General features: G+C 39.5%; 2 protein-coding genes across 3 annotated transcripts; one reads left to right on the top strand and one right to left on the bottom strand.

Annotated features, from left to right (window-relative positions):
- Nucleotides 1-1,736: 1,736 nt before the first annotated feature.
- Nucleotides 1,737-5,828, top strand: ddit3 (DNA-damage-inducible transcript 3). The gene is made up of 4 exons (XM_075461452.1): nucleotides 1,737-1,873; nucleotides 3,216-3,275; nucleotides 3,671-3,879; nucleotides 4,070-5,828. Exons 3-4 carry the CDS (start codon nucleotides 3,724-3,726, stop codon nucleotides 4,847-4,849), a joined length of 936 nt encoding a protein of 311 aa, XP_075317567.1. The 5' UTR covers nucleotides 1,737-1,873; nucleotides 3,216-3,275; nucleotides 3,671-3,723; the 3' UTR covers nucleotides 4,850-5,828.
- Nucleotides 5,537-20,417, bottom strand: mars1 (methionyl-tRNA synthetase 1). Of its 2 annotated transcripts, XM_075461451.1 has the most exons (22): nucleotides 20,188-20,417; nucleotides 18,717-18,807; nucleotides 18,201-18,279; nucleotides 17,449-17,580; nucleotides 16,979-17,054; nucleotides 16,678-16,862; nucleotides 15,934-16,043; nucleotides 15,582-15,698; nucleotides 15,262-15,465; nucleotides 13,770-13,971; nucleotides 13,193-13,267; nucleotides 12,790-12,960; nucleotides 11,792-11,887; nucleotides 10,977-11,094; nucleotides 10,553-10,766; nucleotides 9,282-9,413; nucleotides 8,909-9,013; nucleotides 8,437-8,632; nucleotides 7,843-7,914; nucleotides 7,572-7,598; nucleotides 7,154-7,285; nucleotides 5,537-6,557 (listed from the first exon to the last, which is right to left on the bottom strand). In XM_075461451.1, exons 1-22 carry the CDS (start codon nucleotides 20,288-20,290, stop codon nucleotides 6,408-6,410), a joined length of 2,787 nt encoding a protein of 928 aa, XP_075317566.1. In that variant the 5' UTR covers nucleotides 20,291-20,417; the 3' UTR covers nucleotides 5,537-6,407. The 2 variants fall into 2 exon arrangements, with proteins under 2 accessions (XP_075317566.1, XP_075317565.1); XM_075461450.1 differs by lacking the exon at nucleotides 7,572-7,598 and having other exon boundaries at nucleotides 20,188-20,375.
- Between the last annotated feature and the right edge of the window lie 347 nt (nucleotides 20,418-20,764).

A 20,764-nucleotide genomic window follows, 5' to 3' on the forward strand; every position in this document is an offset into this window, starting at 1 on the left:
CGGGCTGAAGAGCCTCCCATCAAAAGTGTAACATGATGAAACCGGATTTTATTCTGTCCCTCTTTTTTCACCTCACTTGTTTATCTCCAACAGTAGATCTCTCGTTGGGACATTCATGTAACCTCAGGTGTGTCTCGGATGGTGACCTTGTTGAACTCTGTGATTTTAACCTCACCGTGTTTGTAAACTACAGGGGCTGTACTCCCTGTGCGATCGTCTGTATAAGTTTAATTAGCTTTTTATCAATTATGTGTTGTCACACAGCTGCTGAAGTCTCAATATGAACCTTTTGAATAGCTCATTTATCGAGACAATATTATTTTTCTTATGAGCCAGTGAGACCTGAAAACAGGTCAGAAGGCAAATAAGTCTGATTAAATCTGAAATTCCGCCAAAGAACCGTTCAATACGTTTACAATAATAATAATAATAATGATTAATAATAGTAATTTATTCATTAGTCATTTAAACGTATGTTTTGTTTATGTTTTTGTAACATAAAGCATATAAAAGCATATAAACAATTGTAAAACGTGACAGCGGGAGATAATGTTAGTGTCTATATATGAAAAATCAGCTCATATTTGTAGTGTTTATTATAAAATGTTTTGTTTTTATTCGTGGCTGTTTTTGTTTTATTCTTCGACATAATTCTTGTAAAATGCAACCGTGCGCTGCACAATGTAAACCAGACGTTGTTGATCAAATAAAGGGAATATTAGAAAGGGAAAGTGGGGACAAAAGTTTCTGTCGCTGGGTAATTAGGAATCCTTCTGAGTTTCAGTAGCAGCAGCTGAAAATGCAGCCGGACTTCAGACAGAAGGGACAGTCTGCTGCTGGCTCACGCCCAACTCCGCCAGCTCGCGCCACAGACGCGCCACCGGTCGGGGCGTGTGTTTTGATATCTCGCGGAGCTGCAGCAGAGAGCGCGCGGTATGAAATGTCTGAGAGCATGTCTGCGTGTGTTTCGGGAGTCTGTGGCATGTTTTAAATACATGGCAAATAACGAACACCCTTCCTCCAGAAACACGACATTCCTGCGTTACAGTTAGGAAAGGGTTATGTAACTTTGTCCCCTCGGTATGTCATGCTATTAAGCAGGTGTGGGATGCCTTTCGAACCCCAAACTTCACACATCTGAAATCAAACGTAAGGCAAAAACTAGAGACTGGCAACCCAATTAATAAACACGTCACGAGCAAAAGCGCTAAATTGATTGGTTAGATTTTTTTCGTTTTTCCAAAAACACATTAAATACAGCTTGTAAGAAAAAAAATCGATTCAGGTTTTGGGCTCCGGAAACAAACAATTCTTCGACATTAGATATCCATGCATATATGTATATTTTTAGATTTTTGTTAGAGCCAACAGTGTTTAATAAAACATGTTCTGATTCTGCTGGTGTTATCCCCAGCTAGAAATTGGTTGCCAAGCATTGCATCATTCCTTTCATGTGACTCCCATACGCCCCAAATTCGTCCTGGCCGTCTTATGACTGCATCACAATTGCTGCTCGTACAAACTATACAGGCTAGAGTGAACAACCAGCTGTAGCCACTATAAACCCTGCCTGGGTAGGCATATCTGGCCACCCTATTGGATGTCACCAAGGAAAAGATCTCAATCCCGCTCTTCTGATTGGACGACCGTAACGTCTATTGTTCTCCCCCACGCTAGGTTGTCATCAAACTACCTTCCCATGCATAGTTCGGTTGGCCTCTCCCCCAATATAAACACCGCCGGGAGTTTCCGTAAAATCACATTCAGCCATCAAGACTGAACAATGGTTAACATGAGCTATCACCAATTTTTACTAAAATATCTACATTCGAATTTACGACAGTCGAGAAGACGAGCGAATAAAAGAAAAAGGGTAAGCTGGTATTCTTTTTAATGGCTGTGGCTGGCTGTTGGTCGATGTTTTTCGAGGTTTCGGGGAGTAACTACTTGAAGTGAAGTGAACCCCGTGTAGTGGAAAGAAAAAGGACTGTGCATGTTTTGGCAGATATCCCAGTGCCATTTTTAGAATAACAGTTGCCTTAATCAATCATAATTTACATCGAGCTGTTTTATGTGCTGTCTGCTTCGTTTACCAAGTTGTCAAGCTTAAATACGGACTTCTTGTTGAGGAAGTTTGAGCTGTCAACTGTGACAAACACATATTCGGGAATTTTAGCGACATATTACATACCTAGATTTTCAGGAGACAAAATTTGGACACATAGAAAAGTTTTTTATTCCACTCTGTTACCACCAACAACAATTCACGGGGCTGTTAAATCTAAATTGAACGATTTGGGTTTTTTGACAGCTTTTCAATTGACTGACAATCCCGTTTAGAGTTCTTGTTTACCACCGGAAGAACAGATAGTTACATAAATCTCCTCTTTATTCCCAACCTACTTTTCTTTTCCTTTTGTTTCGCCCATTCCTCCAGCTCGACTTTCCATGACGTAATTGTCTTGGCTTACAGTTGACATGTATCTCAAGTAAAAATGATTTATTCTTGAAAATAATGGTTAAAATAGCCACACCAAAGTTTTGAATGGTGGCGCTTACACGGGCAGTGACCCTAAAATAAGAGGGCTTGTTTATTACTTTGTAATAAAGTCAGTAATGTAAATTACTGGCAACGTTACATCAACGTTAGAACGTTTTATTACCATCGCTACGTAAAATGAGAAAAGCCGAAGTCCTTTTTGTGTGAAACGTGTCAGCTTCAAGCTTCAGACTTCTTCTTCTTGTGCTTTCAGCTGTCTAACAGTCACTGTTAGGACAGCTGTGAGCAATTAATAAAAGCTGACCTGACTGTAAGACCTGCAGAGACTGGTGTGTTTCCTCATCGTTTTTAACCACTTGTTTATCGACCTGGACATGTTTTGAGGACCGTAAAAAGCAGGGGGCGCAGGAGAGAACATTTTGGGTCTTTGTTTACAGTAATTATGTGACATGCATTTCATAGTTTTCATTGTCGATCGTTTTAATAAAGGCGTTGATCATTCCTTCGTTTCATCACAAATTTATTTATTTGATTTGATTTAAATGACTCTTTCTTTATTCTCCAAAGCAGACAATGTTTCAGCTCAGACACCTTTTGTTCCCAGTCCAGGCTTGCTCTGTATTTGTGCACATCATCATTTTTATTCTGAAATCTCAGCAAATTTCATCAGATTTTTAGTCTTTCTTTAGCACTAACCTACTTTTTTTTCTTTCAGAATTATAGGGACAAGCTATCTTCGACAAATTGTCAGACTTGATTAACAGACTTCCTAAAGGTAAATGGACCCTCCTGTATTTGACATCCTGCATGCTGGTGAACTTAAGCTTTTGATGATTTTCTTTTTTAATCCCCATTTTTTTTTTTAAAGAAATAATTTATATTCATATTTTGAAAGATCCTATTTACAAGTTTGTAGTGGAATAGTTTTAATCCTCTCATGTTATTCCATTTTTACACAATTAAGTGGATTACACAGTATACTGGGTATACTTGGGTCTAGCTTGCTTGTCATAGGGAAAATGTATATATATAGATTACTCACTACCCTTCATAAATTTCTTTTCATTAAAACAAAATCATTGATTATCATGATGGTGAAGTTATAATGACATGTCAGTCATCTAACGTGCAGCTGCTTTGCGCTCTTCCCCTCTGCCCCCCCTCCCTCAGGTCCAGTGTGAACTGTGTGGCCGAATATCTGTGCGTTGCGACTGATTGGCGAAATGACTGCCGAGTGGCTACACCTGCCCCCACCATACCCCCCTGGTGTGGGGCCGTTGTATGGTGCAGAGTTGGAGGCGTGGTATGAGGACCTGCAGGATATTCTGGGCTCCGACACAGGAGGGGCAAAACTGGCACGTGCCCCCACATGCATCGAGGTTAGTAGTTTGAAGAACAAAACAATTATAACGGCCATGATGAGTGTGAGTGTTTTTTGCCGTAGTATTTTTTGAATATTTCTTTTTTGTCTTTTACTTCTGCGGAAAGACTCATTCAAACTAAGTGATGAGAAATGTACTTGCTCTGTGATGTTTGACAGGTATTTCCATTTCCACTTTGTGCTTGTAGAAGGAGCCAGAGTTTCTGGATGTTCTGGAGAGTTGTTCTCTGACGTGGTTGACTGACGGAAACCAGACGTGGAGTGAAGGTGTCCAGAGGGCAACAGAGGAGATCCACACCACCCAGCCTCTGCATCACACCTCATCGTCCTCCTCCTCATCGTCCTCCTCCTGCATGAGTCCAGCTGTTGCAGAGGAGAGGAAGGTGGATGCTGAGAGTGGGAGAAGTGGAGACAGCTCGACAGGAGGCGGCAGTGATTTGCTGCCTCCGGAGTTTTTCGAATTGCTGAGTGAAGGAGGAGTGGGAATGGTGGATCCGAGTGGAGCAATCATCAGCGGTGGCTATTATTATCATCATCACCATCAACACGCTGATAATGTCCATCCTGCATCTCCTTCTGCCAGCGAGGAGGAACTGCCCTGTGTCCCAGATTCTCCATCCTCCTCATCTTCAGCTTCCCAGTCACCATCTCAGAATTGCTCTCCCCCCTCTTCACCTGTCTCCTCTCCCTCTCCCTCCGTCTACTCGTCCTCCCGCCTGGGAAAACGCAAGAGGACCACCAGCGAGAGGGGTAACAGTGTCTTGTCCTCTTTCTCCTCCTCCACACAGCGCTCACCCTACTCGTCTACCAAAAAGAGTCGCAAAGAAAGAGAACAGGAGAATGAGAGAAAGGTACAAGAGTTGACAGAGCAGAACGAGCGTTTGAAAGCAGAGATTGAAAGGCTGGGAGAGGAGGTGCAGAGGACAAGGAGAGCTCTGATTGAGAGGCTAGTCAATACCAGGAAATGAGGGGAAAATAGAAGAGGAATAAAAGATGACAGGTCCTACAGAATTCAAACAAGCAATGGTGGGGAAAGGTGTAATGTGGTGGTTTGGAAACGCCTCATAGAGAAGAATGAAAACCAAAGAAATTTTACAAGTGAGGATTTTTGGAAAAGACAGGTAAAGATGGCATGGACAAGGAAAGTAATGAAAGTCAGGATAAGAAAGAGTACAGAGAGAAGAAGCTGCAACAGCATTGCGGCAAATAAAAAGATCCAGCATGTATGATGGAGGACAGAAAGCTCGTACTGCAAATCATGCAGCAGATTTATCGAATGTCGTTTTAGGAAATGCATACGTTTCTATCAAACAGTTGTGAGAATTTGTTGATTTGTTTGTATGCATGACAGAGAGGAGCGTTAGAGGGTTGCATTTCACTGTCATCTATTCCCACCATTTTGCAACAAATTATAACTCCAACTTTAAGGGCTGCCATCCAGCTAGCAGAGATTATTTGCCTCAATTTGAGTTTGGGAGCTCAGGAAAAGTTTGAAAGTGCCCAGTGCAGTGTGAGTATGAGAGAATGATTTTTTTTTTTTAAATTTTTTTTTTTTATTGTCGTTTCTGTTTTCTTTGAAGAAAATTCTTACCTTTTTTAGCTTTGTATAACCCATTGCTTGTGTGTATGTGTATTTAGATAAAGCAAATACCTGGCTATACTTTCAAAGCTGACCTTTTATATCATCATGGGAATCTGTGGTAGAATTCTACCCTGATTTACTATTTTTATATAAAGCTGTAATATGTACAGTTATGCTCTTTTGGCTTGTACTGTAATCAGCCAACATACTGTTATTTTCTCATTGTAGTCACAAATCGTTAATCGTCAACTATTATGCATGGCTTTTTATCACTGGCATCAAAACAATGTACTTTACCATACCATTTATTTTAAACATCACTGTAACTACAAATTTACAATAATAAAAAAAAAATTTAAAAAAAATGTCATTTGAGCCTGGTAATGTTTCTTTATATTAAGTGTTTGTTAGCCGTTTTTCCAATGACTTTTGCTTATTTTTTCCCTTTTTGTATAAAAAGAACAAACCATGGTAACAGACAAAAGGGCAAGTGTACAGACATTTTTTTCCGCTGAATTTAATCAGTTTATTTTATGGATCCAAAAAGGGTATTTGTAGCAAAAAAAAAAAAAAAAAAGAAGAAATTTCCAGAGGATATAGGAAACATCTTTAGATGTGCAACACACCTTCCAACACCAATATCGTATGCTGACTTTATCACAGTGAGAGTATAAAATCAGTTTCTTTTGGTGTAGGGATTTGGAAAAATCCCTTCATTCTGTAGCTGTATTCATTTGACTGTCTCTTTGTGTATTTTCATTTCCCTGTCGGCCTATCCGGCATTTCATTAGTCCTTGGTGCCAACACCACATTGTCTTAGATCCTGTCACGGCTTTGCCTTAAGCTAATACCCTCATCTTTTAGTGTATCCGCTATCTTACCTCAAACCATTCCTTCGTCTGACTAACCTTAATTTTTGCTTTCCCTTTTTTTTTTTTCTTGTCTCATTTCTTCTTGCCCTTCTGAGATGCAGGCTCTGGGCTCTTCCCCTCAGCCAGAGCCAGTTGTTTCTTCAGGTCCAACAGTTTGGACACCTCTGCTGTGATTACGTCCTTCTCTGCCTTCTGGGCTTTGAGTGCTCGAACCTTTTCCCCCTAAACAAAAAAAAAAAAAAGAAAAATTCCTTATAAATTTGACTAGGATTTAAAATTTGGTATAGATTCCATTTTAAAATAAATAAGTTGGCATTTTGTGAGTGTTTACAGTGAGAATCTGTATACCAAGAATTCTACAATTACCGTAACTAAAATATCAAATCTAATAATTCAGATTAGAAAATATAACAAACAATTAAAACCTTAAATTTTTCTTGAATCAATTTTGATCAGATTAAAAGAAAAAAAAAAAAAGAAGAGGAAAAAAACCCCCAAAATTTTACAAGTAGAAATACCGAATAAATGTTGCTTTTAAAATGAGCCGTCACTGATCTCTCCAATCGTTTGCCAAGTGCGGGATTGGATTTGCTTTACGAAGAGAAAATTTTTAGTTCATCGCGGAATTTACATCCACTTTCTAATCCAGTTATTTAAAAAAAAAAAAAGAACAAAAGTCTTTAGAAAATAAAACTTCAACAACAGATTTAAAAAAAAAAAAAAAAATCAAATGCATTTAAATTTACATTGCTATTCTAAAAGGAAAACATTGATCATTTTGATAGGTCGAAAGTGTCGCGGCCATTCAGCGATCTAACCTGCTCAGCCACAGCCTTTGTGAGCTGCTTTGCTTTCTCGGGGTCCACTCCGACCACCGTCGTCACCTCAACACCAACAGCGGGAGCAGGAACAGCAGCAGGCGTAGTGCTGGCGGCGCTCTGTTGCGTCTTCTGAAGGTGTGAACAGATGAGGATGTACTCCAGTCGTTTTCAGTGGTTACTATCTTTCCTCATTACTTGCTTCATTTTAGACAATTACACTCAAAACTCAAAGTGTCAATGAGATTTTATGAGTCATTACGTCTGAATAGACAATAAGTCACACTGGGGTGAGTAAAAGTCCAAAACATGAAGATGTCAATCTAGCTGTTAGTGTTAGTGAGGCTGTTCGGTAATCAGCATTGACAGAGCGGCACCAGCGTGAATTGACTCATCACAAACAAACACCCCTTAATACCTTCTTATTAGATGGTTCATCTTCCGGCTAGAGGCAAGAGGGTTTACAGAGAGATTATTTTAATCTATAGGATGGATGCTCCAGACATAATTTATACATTTACACTGCATTTGCTCTGTATCATGTTTTAAAAACCAGACACTTAACGAATCGAATTCAAGTTATAATCATGACAGCAGTCTGACACCTGTGATCAGCTGTGCATTATATATGCTTATATGATGTGACTGAATACATGCGCAGACCATTAGCAATCATAAACATCAAATACCTGCCCTCCGCCAAATCTCTTCTTCAAAGCCTCAATGTGGTCCGCCTCCAGTTTCTGGAATAATGGACTGACCTGGGAAAAAAACGGGTTGGGATAGGCAATAAAAGTTAAAAATGTAAGATGTACATAATTTCTGAAAAAGTTTATAGCTGTGGATTCAACCCAAGGAAAGTATAGCTGAAATATTTACCTGGAGGCTCAATGCTCATCTTTGACTAAAGAGGATTATGCAAGTAAGGAGTTAACTAAGTATGAAAAATTCTGAGTTGTTGGTGAAGATCCCTACTCTCCAATGAAACAAATGTAGAGTTCTGCCGTGTTTGAATGCAGCGTTGGCAGGCTGCTGCTCAGACAAGTCACCACAATTAGACCTAAAGGGACAACTGGCCTGAGAGAAACTTGCTGTTTGCTGGAAGGCAGAGGCCTTCTCAGACTCTTGAGCTTATTCTTCGTAAGTGAGTGTGTGTGTGTCTTCACAAAACTACCATGTCCTCAACAATACTGAAATATTGACAGACTGTTGCATCCTCATTGTATCACCTGGTATCAGCATACAGGTAGTGTGTGTATATTACGTGTTGAGATCGTACTCACCGTGCCGATGCGGTGGCCTGCACTCAGGGCACATACAAAGGTGCCAGTGTCTTGCAACATGGTATTGATGCAAGATTTAGGAGCGTTGAGTTGATCTCTGATGGTTTGGCTGACCGCTGGCATATAGGGCAAAAGCATTACAGACAGCAAACAGGCGATATTCACAGAAACACCAGTCACAGTGCCAGCACGCTGCCTGAAGAGAGCAAACACATCAGATCAACGAGTCAGATACACCATGAATATAAAGCTTAAATGTGAAAAAAATCATAATAGGGTCCCTTGTGCTCAAAGATACATAATTGTGAATAAACAAGTCCTTCTTCAAAAGGTCAGTGGCACGTCTACACTTTGATTAAGTGAGAATTGGCACATCTGACTCACAGCTAACAGAATACGACACAGACATCGAGATACCTTGTGTGAAGCTACATAAACACAGACTGTGTGAAACCGTTCAAGGCCATCTCACCTTTCTGAGTCTCCTCCCTTAATCTTCTTCCAGGGCTCATTGACCTGAATGTACTGGTTGCCATGACGAGAAATGTTCAGGATGTGTTTCAGGGCATCTCGGATTCTGGTGAAACATTGCAGAGACACAGGTGGGTGTAAAAATGTCATTTTTATAAACAACAACCCAAATTCTACTTCAGTGTAAGACCAGAAAAAAAAGAAAGAAAAGAAAAGGTTTTAACTGATACAATAACCAGTTTAACACAGTAAACAGAACTGTAAAACTATACCTGCACACCTGCTAATTCTAATAATGAATCATGTCAATCAAAGCATAACGTCTTATAATGTCTTAATTGTTTTTTACATTTAGTGGGTTGAACTGGTCTTACTTGACTTTGTCCATGAGCTGGATGTACTGCTGCAGCTCCCAGCCCACCACAGCCAAGAGCTTTTTATCTTCCTGCTGTAGCTCCATGGCTGGCACACATCCCTCAAAGAACTTAGTAACAAACATGCCAGCTCTGTCAGGGAGAGGATGAGGGTTTGTATGAAACAGGAAAAAAACAAAAAACAAAAGGGGATGTTAGTTCACTTGCCAATTGTTTAGAAATGACAGATTTTGGTGCCATGTAAACAACAGTGCTCTGCATGTGTCAACGTAATACTGTACTGCATTGAGCCTCGATGGTGCAGCTTTGTCTGAGACCAGTTATTTTTTATAAGTTTCATGTGTACATCAGATTGATGTTTATTGTGTGCACGTCTGATGCAACTTCCATGTTAAATATTCAACATGTAGAGTCTTTCAGACCAAAAACAAGCCTGTTACTCTTACAATGAACTGATATTTTTGTTTTGTTGTATTTAAATCAGTGAAGCTATCAATCATAGAGTTCTCTTATTTTTTTCATTACTACTGTTAAAATGGAAATAACATATGGGCTGGTTGATTATTGATTGATTGATTGATTTATTTACTGAACAGCAATAAATTTGAACACTGCAGCCTTTAATAGTCTTAAAATCTGAAGATGTTAAGACAGACACGTTGTCATTAATGGTGTATGTACTCAGGGACTGGATCCAGGCAAGGGCAGACTTTCTATTTCTCTAGAAGAATTTTTTCTACCTTGTGGTTGTTGCAATCTACAAGATATTTTTGAACCAATTAGGCATCAGCTTTGCTGCCCGAGACCAATTTTGAAGATCAAGGTACTTTGAAAAAAAGCTGCTGAGAAAAATCTTTGATGTGGGATTTAACCCTGATCTTTTAAAAATCATTTGAGGCAATGTAATTGGGGCTAAATTACACCATCCCAAACAAATTTACAAAACTAGGGTGAATGTCTTGTAATAGTTACTGCTGTAGCACACTCTTTCCCAGGGAATAAAAACAAAATCTGAAAACTTAGTTGTTAATTGGAGTTGATGACAGATTTGTTGCATATTCACCTACGCAACTACAGGTGGATTGCTCGATTTTTTTCCCTCACTGTTGACTGATATGAACAGTTACAGTAGAACACGCCCAGTCAGGAAAAAAATCAGGAAACAAACACATTTAGTTTAACACACTTTTGCTGACTGAGTAAATACTATAAGATGGCAAATCCCATAAAGGCGGCCGGAATTCCTTCAACAACCTTTGACTGTTACCAACCTGTTGATGAAGTTTCCCAGGTTGTTGAGCAACTCCGAGTTGTTCTTCATAGCCATGTCAGCCCAAGAAAAAGCTGAGTCTTGACTCTCTGGACGCACGTAAAGGAGATAGAATCGCCACACATCGGATGGGATGCCCGTGTCCATCGCCATGTCTCCGAACACGCCCACACCACGACTCTTGGAAAACTTTGTGTCCTCGTAATTCAGATATTCTGAGAGAAAATAACAGCCCAGGTTACATTCAAAGCTCAAACCTTCTGCAAAAATACAAAATCATCAATCCAGCAACAACGCATTTATTTGCCATCAATGCATTCTTAAAACATTCAAGCCTATGCTGTTAACCTCAAAGCCAACCAAATAACCCATCATATGAATAATTTATCAACTGGTGAGCCGAGTCCATTGTCTTAATTGCTTACCTGTGGCAACAAGGTGGTTGACCAGAGTGTAGTTGTCCTGAGCTCCCAGTAGAGAGCAGGGGAACACCACACTGTGGAACGGCACGTTGTCTTTAGCCATGAAGTTGTACAGCTCCACCTGGAGGCAGAGACACAACACTACACTGTGAGGATGACATCATATTAGATCATCATGAGATCATCCAGTTCAAAGAGGACTCATCTGCCCCCCCCCCATCTCTCTTTCTCTCTGCAAATACAGGGCATCATACACTCATAAGGGGGGCTCAATCCTGGGGTTTTACATGGAGATGAGATGAGCGAGTGAGGATTATGAGAGCGCATGTCATATTTTTGAGCTATCAGATATGAGGTCAGTTGAGTCCAAAAGTACATGAACAAGCCGTGTAATTAGTAGTTGCTTCCTTTCTAACATTTGTTAGCATATGAGCAGTAAGTTGTGCATGTGGTGTGATAAAACATCAAACTTGTATAGACAGATGCTAAGGTTTCTCTTACTGTAGGAACGAATTTTGACTGACCCCTTGTATACTGCTTTCAAGCATTATATTGCGTGTATATTGTCGCTGTTCGTGTAACACTGAATCCTAAAATATGTAAGTCTTTCTGTTTTACACTGGGGTTAAATGGGGCTTGCAATTACACTGTGTTATTACACTGTGTTCAGCTGGAGGGTGAAAAAGACCAGATGGGACAATGAAAAACACAATCAGACCCACTCTGTCTGAAAAAAGACAAAGACTGTGTCGAGCCTGTGTGTTAGCCCATCGTATGGCTCATAAATTCTGAAACGTGTTAGGGTTGGAGCTCGGTACCTGATGAGGATTTTTCCACCACTTTTCCCATTCATCGGTGTAGTTGGCAGTAATGGACAGATAACCAATGGGAGCATCAAACCACACATAGAACACCTGCAAAAGAAAGAGGAGAGTCCTGAATGACAAAATAAATGTATTTTCTTAAAGAAATCTTCTATAGATAATATGCAAAAAATTAGGGCAAATTAATCCTAAATCCAACAATGACCTAGCAAAAAAGTCAAATTCCCTTAAATGATTTGTCAAAAATATCAAGTGTTTACATCTCCACAGCAGGTAATATAACTGAGCTGTGAACCTTTTTCATTATTCATTAAGGAGGGATGGTTTTGTGGAGTTAGTGAGTTTCACTGTATCCAGAAATACCAATATTAAAAACAAGAAAATGCTATCAAAAAAGGAAACATGTGTTATTTGGTTGTGTTTTACTATAACACTGTTATTTATTCATTTTAAACACCTACATTTTCTTTTTAATGCAGGTACATAAGCTATCAAAATTCACTCAAATTATTTCCCCCCTGGCAGAATAAGACTGTTTACCCTCAGTGCTCTGCGGGGCACAGTGTATTCAAAATCAGTCTAGTAACTACCACCAACTCCAAGGGGAGATGTCGGTATTTTCAACATGGCATTACATAGTATCCTACAGGCTGTGTAGGACCACAGCTTCTAAGAAGCATAACTTCCTGACTTGCTGTCGGTTAAAGTCTTTTACGTTTGGCTTTTTTCCCCCTATGATGAGAAAGTGAGCTGTGGCCTTTCTTATAGACGTGAGTGCATCATCGTCATTGAAAATTAGCATGTGCACCCCGGTTTTGTGTTCGTATTAATGAAGATCAGATCTGAAGTCAGTAAATTCCAGCGACTACTGCAGTTATTTACAGTGGGACTGAAACCAACATGGTTCCACTTCCCTTTTGAGTGCAGATGTTAGCAGGTATTGATGAGTTTTTTTGACCAGCTTAAAAAGGCCCAAAGTGACAAGAGCAGACCTTCTCTTTGAAGTCAGGGTGAGGTACTGGTGTTCCCCATTGCAGGTCCCTGGTGATGCAGCGAGGTTTGAGTCCATCTCGTAGCCAGGAGCGTGTGATCTGTTTGGCGTTTCCTGTCCAATCTCCTGTGCTGGTTGACTTGTCCAGCCACTGCTCCAACTGAGTTTCTAGCTGCATGGGATGAAGAGAGAAAATGAAACATTTGCTGACAAAAAATAAACTCTGTCTTAACTCTAAAGCACAGCTTTAGAAAGAGTAAAGGCATTTATATAATAACATTACCAAAGGGATAAGTAAGTGTCATCCTCAACCTCTGTCTTTGACTGCTACCTTAAATCAACTAAACTGGATTACTCTGTTTCTGTGTCCAAAGGATCACTGTATAGCTTGAGAACAGACATACCTTAGGCAGGTCCAGGAAAAGATGTTTGGAGGAGCGGATTATTGGAGTCTTCTTGCAGACTTTACACTGAGGTTCCTGGAGAGGACAACAAGCAACCATTATCATTTTGAATAATAGACTGTTAGTGACTGGATTTATAGCATTTCTGCAAGATTCAAATGAAATCTGACCATTACAAAGATAAGTAATGCAAATGCGAAAAAAGGATGATATTCTGGACAAAGAATGATTAGTTCACCGCGACACAAGCAAAAACACTAATCCGTAACAGTTTCCAAACAAAGAAGGATTAGTCGTTAGACTAGTCTAATTTCAGATAAAACACTAATAAATTAAAACAAAATCAAATTAAATGCAACAGACATTTGAATAAATAAGTAAAGAAACAAACAACAAAAGATGAATTATTTTAAGTTAAGTTTTTTGCTACATGCCCACATTACCCATGTGTTACTTCAGCAGCTATGGGAGGTGTTTTGTCGTATCCGATGATAAATTAACTAACACCTGACTGGTCTCGTCCTATTGAACCTACAACAATCACTGTGGATGAACAACTTGCTGCTAACAAACTCACCCTGAGTTCCACTGCATTAATGAGGCGCCCACATTTGTCACACTGATCGCCGCGAGCTTCTGGGTAGCTGCAGTGGGGACATGTGCCTTCCACAAAGCGGTCAGCCAGGAAACGTCGGCAGTTTTCACAGCGTAGTTGCTCTACCGTGTCTTCTACAAGGTATCCGTTCTTGTCGAGTCGCCAGAAAATATTCTGAGCTATCCTGAAGCAAACACAGGAAAAAGGTGGTTAAATTTGGTCTTTGATGTACAACAAAGGGGCTTAAATTCTGTGTTAAAAGGTGTACAAATACAATGACAGTCACCTAAATCTGACCACGGTTTTGTCAATAACTTAAAGTATATTACTCCTGAGTTGGTTAGAAAATTATGTAGTCTTTCAAGACAAGTATAGAAAAATGAAAAATATCCATAGTGGTGCACTCACGAGAAGATCAAGAGAAGCAAGTTCAAATTATTGATAAGCAGGAAAACTAAAAAGTAAAACGAAATGAAAAAAACAAAACTGATGGTTTGGTTGTGGGCTGATAAATCTAAAATTTAGGACATAAGCCCCAAAGCGCTTCTCATGAATAAAGTAAAATAAATCTTTAATCTGAAGGCTGTTTTCATTTCTCAAAGAACATGGGGCTGGAGCTTGGTGTTTGATGCCTTTTATGGAGTACTTTATCAAAGCAAAGGCCCCAATACAAGAGTTTCTATCTTTGTCATCATTTTCAGTGTACAAGCACAAGGATTTAGGTGCAATCTTTACTCAAGGAAAGTGCCTCACATTTGTATTCTATTTCCCATTTCAAACAGGTGATCTTTGCAAATAGCCCATCATGTATTTTCTAAACCCCGACACAAGCAAAAACACTAATCCGTAACAGTTTCCAAACGCTGACAGGATGTTACATCCACTCCATCGCAGCCTTTGTTTCAATAATTCCTCAAAGAAAGGATCTATATTTCAGGAACTACAAACTGACACATTATAAATAATGTCCAATATTACTTTCCAAGACTCTGACAATTCTTTCCAATTTGCCTGGCTTTCTTAAAAACTGACACTGCTTCTTAAGTGAATACACAATCATTCTTTCAGCATGAAATATGTCTCACCTGACAGTCTAAATTAACTTTCACAATTTGGTTTATTCAACAAGTGTTCGATATATTGCTTCTGCCACTCATACCAATCGTATTATATCACACATATCACTTCTTAATTACAGACTTTCCTTCACAAGTAAGCAGTAGTGACTCCAACATTCATGCTTTAAAAGGATCTCAGAGATTAAGATGAGCAGAATGTATGGCTGTGAAGGCTGGACATCCGCATCACATACACATGTACAGCAAGATTACACTTATCCTACTGTATGTTATGTAGTTCTATAATGATTAAATAAATCATGCGTTTATCCTTTCAGATATGTTCCCGTTTAAAAATTCCTTGAACGAAAAACCTCATCTTTAACCGATGTCCTTCAACGGACCGACTCACTTACTCTGTCTGCTTCTCTGTAGTTGTTCTGCCAAAAAAGTCAAAGTCAATCTGGAACCATTTGTAGATGCTGGCGTGAACAGCATGGTACTTGTCGCAGATCTGCTGGGGTGTCAGGCCCTCCTCTCTGGCCTTGTTCTCTGTAGCTGTGCCATACTCATCTGTGCCGCACACAAACAACAGATTCCAGTCCCGCAGGCGGCCATACCTGGGGGAGGCACGTTGATAGTGTTACGTCAATAAGATGATGGGTAAAACCAGACATAGAAAAGGTAAAGAAAAAAAAAAATAGAATAGACAGAGATTACAGAATTTCCTTTCTACCTGGAGAAGACATCCGCACTAAGCACGCAGCCAATGATATTACCCAGGTGGGGAACGTTGTTTACATATGGCAAGGCACTGGTCACAAGGATGTTTCGCTTGCCCTCCTGTGGTAAGCTAAGTAAGAGAAGAAAAAAATGAATCTGCATCCACTTGGAAAAACTCAGGGATAACTGACTTAACATAAGCAGCAGATTTTTTTTACAGAACTGCCACTCAGACACTACGTCAGCATTTCTAACATGAAAGTAGTCAAATTCTCCCACAAGTTGACAAGTGTTGGTGACACAATGCCAGTGACATCTTAAAGAACAACACTGACTGTCCACACTGGACATTTTTTATTACTTACATGGGGTTTGGTGTAACTGTTGCCAGTGAGCAGGTGTTTAAACCTTTACTCCAGGTGAGAGCAGCTGCTTCCATCTCCTCCTCTGACACAACACGCTCGCCTTCTTCACACTAACCAAAGACAGAGATAAAAAGAATCTTTAATTTGCAATTATGCTAACTTACAACATTAGAACTTCTCCACAAGTATGTTACTCTGACCTGAGAATCATTTACGTTTTCTAACTGGGAGACATGGCCGCTGCTCCTGAATTTGAGTAACACTAAAAATCCTTCCATTTATACACAAGTATAAAGGGTAAAAGAAATAAAGATGTTACACCTGCATGTTCTATATCCAAAGGCAGGTGGCAATTTAGCTTTCATAGGGCCAGGTTAATACTGCCTCAGAAACTGCCCCTGCTTTACAAGAGAGCACTGTTAAATTTAATTGAAGGGATTCATGCCGTGTATCCATTTAAATAATTTAACTTTGAACCAAACAGGTTAACAGTGCACCCAGTGAAGCAAAGACAGAAAATGTGTCCTACAGTGTTTTGTTTTTGGCAGAGCATCTACAGTTTGGAAAAAAAAGACGAAAAAACAACATACATATATATGCAATAAATCTTTCAAGAATTCCCACATGTACATGCTTCCTGAAGCAAAAGCACAAGCGCAGTCAAGCATTGAAGCTCCTACAAATCTATACTGTTCAGTAAGAATACTTGAAGTCTAACTGTTAAAGTGATGATCTAGCAGATACCTCAGCAGGGTTGCTGTTGCATGGCTGCGAGTTTCTGCACTGGCTGCTCTGAGGTGCAGGTTGCTTCTGCATGTAGCTCTTCATGGCCTGCAGGCCTTTTCCCTGCAGCACTTTCTGAGCAGCGGATTGACAACTGTGCATTGCAGCTACACGGTCAAACCAATTCTTCACAGACTTATGTTCATCTGAAAGAGACACAGTGAAATGAGACTGACAGAAGAAGATAAAAAGAAGAATTATAAAGAAATATTTGGAAAAATGGTAAGAAAATTGAAATCATTCAAGTTCTTTTGGTACTTACCTGATGTCAGTGAAGAGTCAGATAATATAGGGTGGAGTGCAGCCCACAAAACAACATCAGCAAGCGTAACAGCTTCCTGAAACGAGCACAATATAATCAACAGTACTTAAGGAACTTAACCAACTTAAGAAATTAACAGCCACTGTTCATTAACGTACCATGTTTTGAAAACACCGAAAGGATGCAAGACTTAATATTTGACTACTGAGTGCGTTTAAAATTCACTAAATAAAATGACTATCTATGTATAACGGTGTAGCGCGTTTGTTTTTTCTTTAGTTTTACACAGACAAATGTACCAGATAAGTTAGACATGGCTAAGCTGAACATCAAAAAGTTTTATCAATATTTTACGCTCGTTAAAAAGATTTTGTTCAAGTCACTTTGTCTTTATCGTCTGAATATGTTTAAGACATGCATTACCAAAAATACCAAATACAACATCCAAGCAGGAGGTAGATGTACTGTACCCCAATTAAATATGGGAGGCTCCCTTTGCTTAAGTTTTGGTCCAAGAGGTTTAGGGGACCCTTAAGAACCTGGGTCACCTCTGATCCTTTTCCCTGGAACACTGCCATGTGAAAAGCTTGCAGCAGTGCAGGCTGTGTAAATAAGACAGAACAGATTTGAATTAGAACTGATGATTATAGTATTAATAAAGTAGGTAACCAAAGACATGCAACAGAAGTCAAAGAAGTTTCCACAAATGCAACACAAAATATGCAAACAATGACTTCTGTAAATTGCTCTACAGAGGGGTGGTGGGGGGGGGGGGGGGGGGGGGTGGTGGGGGGGGGGGTGGGGGGGGGTTGTGTAGTGGTTAACTCTCTAACCTCAAAATGAGGTGATTGCCTGTTTGAACCTGAGCTGGGCCTTTCTGTGTGGGGTTTGGATGTTCCCCCTGTAAATGTGTGAGCTTGAGCTTCCTTCCCCAGTCCAAAAGATGCATATTAGGTTCATTTGCGAGTCAAATTGATGTTAGATGTGAGTCTGAGCACGACTCTATATCAATGATCTCTCACCATATGTATGCTGAAATAAAATTCAGCCGCTTAAACAAACTGAAGCAAGTATAGAAAATGGACGTTCTACTGAGCATGAACTTTAACCATTTAACAGCATGTAACATGATGGATGTAAAAAAGGATTTTGTACACCAGAGAATTCAAAAACAGTTCTAGTGTTTTGTACAGATTTCCAGTAAACTGAGAGGTCAGCTTACCTGAAGAACTGTGGCCTCCCATTCAAGCCACTGATTGCAAGGCTCATTGGACTCTTGTCCATTTACTTCAAATAGGTATCTGAGTATTGAAATGTGAGGAAAAACAGGACATATTCTGTCAAACACCTGCGGCGCACTTAGAACAAACAAAATGTACAAATGTGCAACAGGGTACGTCCAGAAGGAAAAAATAACACAAACAAACAATAAATAAATAAATAAACACCAAAAACATGTTATTGAAAATTGTTTTTCACACTGTAATCTTTCATATTTGACTCAAATGCCACATTAGTTCTACTTTTTTTGTTTGCATGTTAAAATAAAATAGACAAAACAGAGCTACCAGCATGGCTGGGTAGAAAATGAGGTAAGCTGAAGGTAAGGTTTTCTTTTTGATTTTAGATATCTGAACTGTTCTACAGTGGCACTGATTAATAGCCTCCAGGTTCATATTGAATTGGCACTGGCATACATGGCGAGCCCAGCAGAATGGACATGGTATAGTTTACTGACCTGCAGATGGCATTGGAGCTGAAAAGGAATTGTCCACTAGGCAGAAGGAGGGCTGGCAAAGATGGACGGCTTAGGAAAGGGACCACTTTCTCTGAAAAAAAAACCCCCCAAAAAAAAGAGTTTTATGATAGCTCACTGATGTGTGTATGTTTCTTATTCTTTTCTTTTCTTTTTTAAATAAACACAATGTTATACTGTTCATGGGACTTTATAAATTGTGGCCATGTTTCATATTATCATCTCTGTGATGCAAGCGGGTCTCAAGACGTACTGGTACACCAGTGGGATCAGACCATCGGTCTAAAGATAAAATATATTACAGTTTGCATACAAATGTAACTTCATTACAAAACAGCATTGACATGTTTCGTGTACATTCTTTCGATATATTACAGACAATACACTGCACTGAACTCATAGATGTACTTAGGCATGGAACCATACCCGTCAGTCCATATTTAGTCAGTTAATAATAAATGTTTTCAAGGAGTAATTTTAAAGTACAAAAATTACTCTGGACTCTCTTTGCATTTAAATATGGTCCCTGCTTTTAGTGGGGTGCAGCCTGCCCTGCTTGCAAGGGAAACGTGGCAGAGCAGGAGGCCATATGTTTACCCGAAAGTGTAGGCAGGTTAAAGACCAACTGACTGCTTTGGACAAATATTTCTTATTTACACAAACAGTGATTTGCCAATTAAAGAAAGCCATTTCTGAAAAGTGTGGTGGAGTGGAAAGAAAAACAACATACCACAAAAAAATACTAAGTGACCATAATATTCTGGATATTTTCAACGCCTAAATTTAAATCGCATATGATGGCAATAAAATGTCAGTTTCTACACTTATAGATTGATAAAACTATTTTTGTTTAAGAACTTGAACCGAATTGAGATTAAATGAACCCTGAATATATCTTCCTCTGAACACCATCTAAACAAAACAAAAACAATATAGTCGTAACTATAACATGGTGACATTTCTCCACTTAAGATACTAGATTATATATGACAGTCTCGTACATCAAATACAAACTAAGCCTTTTATAGTTTGGCATAGGCTACACAAATACTTCATAGATACACTGTAGCCTATCTGGAGCTATGAGCTGCTATTCAAAGGCAACATGAAACAGTACAAACAATACTAAAACAAAACAAGACAAACACAGGAGCTATGTGCACTAAGAGTGTTTTCTAGCTGCTTCTCAGATACGCTAACTGTTCACTCCATTCATTCTGACTGACAGCTGCTGGCAGATGTCACTTATTCAGAGCTAGTTATCAAGCTAGCTTCATGCTACAGTCATGACGGACCGTTACAACAAGCGTTAAAACAAGCTCAAAATTTCCAAAAAACTACATATAATGATTAACTACTGTTGGTTTTACCAAACAAAATATGTTATCACGCGTAATTACCAAAATAATAATTAAGTTCACAAAATAATGTTAAGCGAGCCGTGTTTTCTCACCTTCGTGGTTGATAAACTGAATGCTGCACTGAACTCCTGTCACTTCCAACGCAGCTAACACCTTCAGGCAGTGCGGGTTACCTTCACTTACAAAGAGCTTCATCTGGCCGTTGGTAGCTCCTCCACTATATAACTGTTCACGGACTTTAGTGTTAGCAATATTTTTTAACAAAGAAGAACACAAGTGGCTGGTGATAACTTTGCCGGCGAGTGCTGTCCACGCTGATGCAAGCACTGTCAACTCTGGTAAAAATGGTGGAAATGTAGTTTTCGGGCGGTTTCTGTGTTACTGTCACAAGCAGCGGATATCTGCTTTGAGGACTATATTTCCCATGAAGCTTTTCAACGAGAACAGCTTCCTCATATTAGAGGTAGGCTCGTTTTGTACTTTCCCACCAGCTCCACTGGACGGAAGTAATCTCTCATGTTACTGCATAACGTGCCGGGCGACGTCGTGCAGTTAAATGCGCACACCACAGCGCTGCGTTTTCAGGAATGTGATTGGTTCTATGTAAAATCATATTGCACGATAGTAACCAATCTTAAACCACCAAACCCCACACAGCGCTAGCTATTT

Source organism: Odontesthes bonariensis, chromosome 3 (genome assembly GCF_027942865.1).
Source record: "Odontesthes bonariensis isolate fOdoBon6 chromosome 3, fOdoBon6.hap1, whole genome shotgun sequence".
In the NCBI taxonomy this organism is placed as follows: Eukaryota; Metazoa; Chordata; class Actinopteri; order Atheriniformes; family Atherinopsidae; genus Odontesthes; species Odontesthes bonariensis.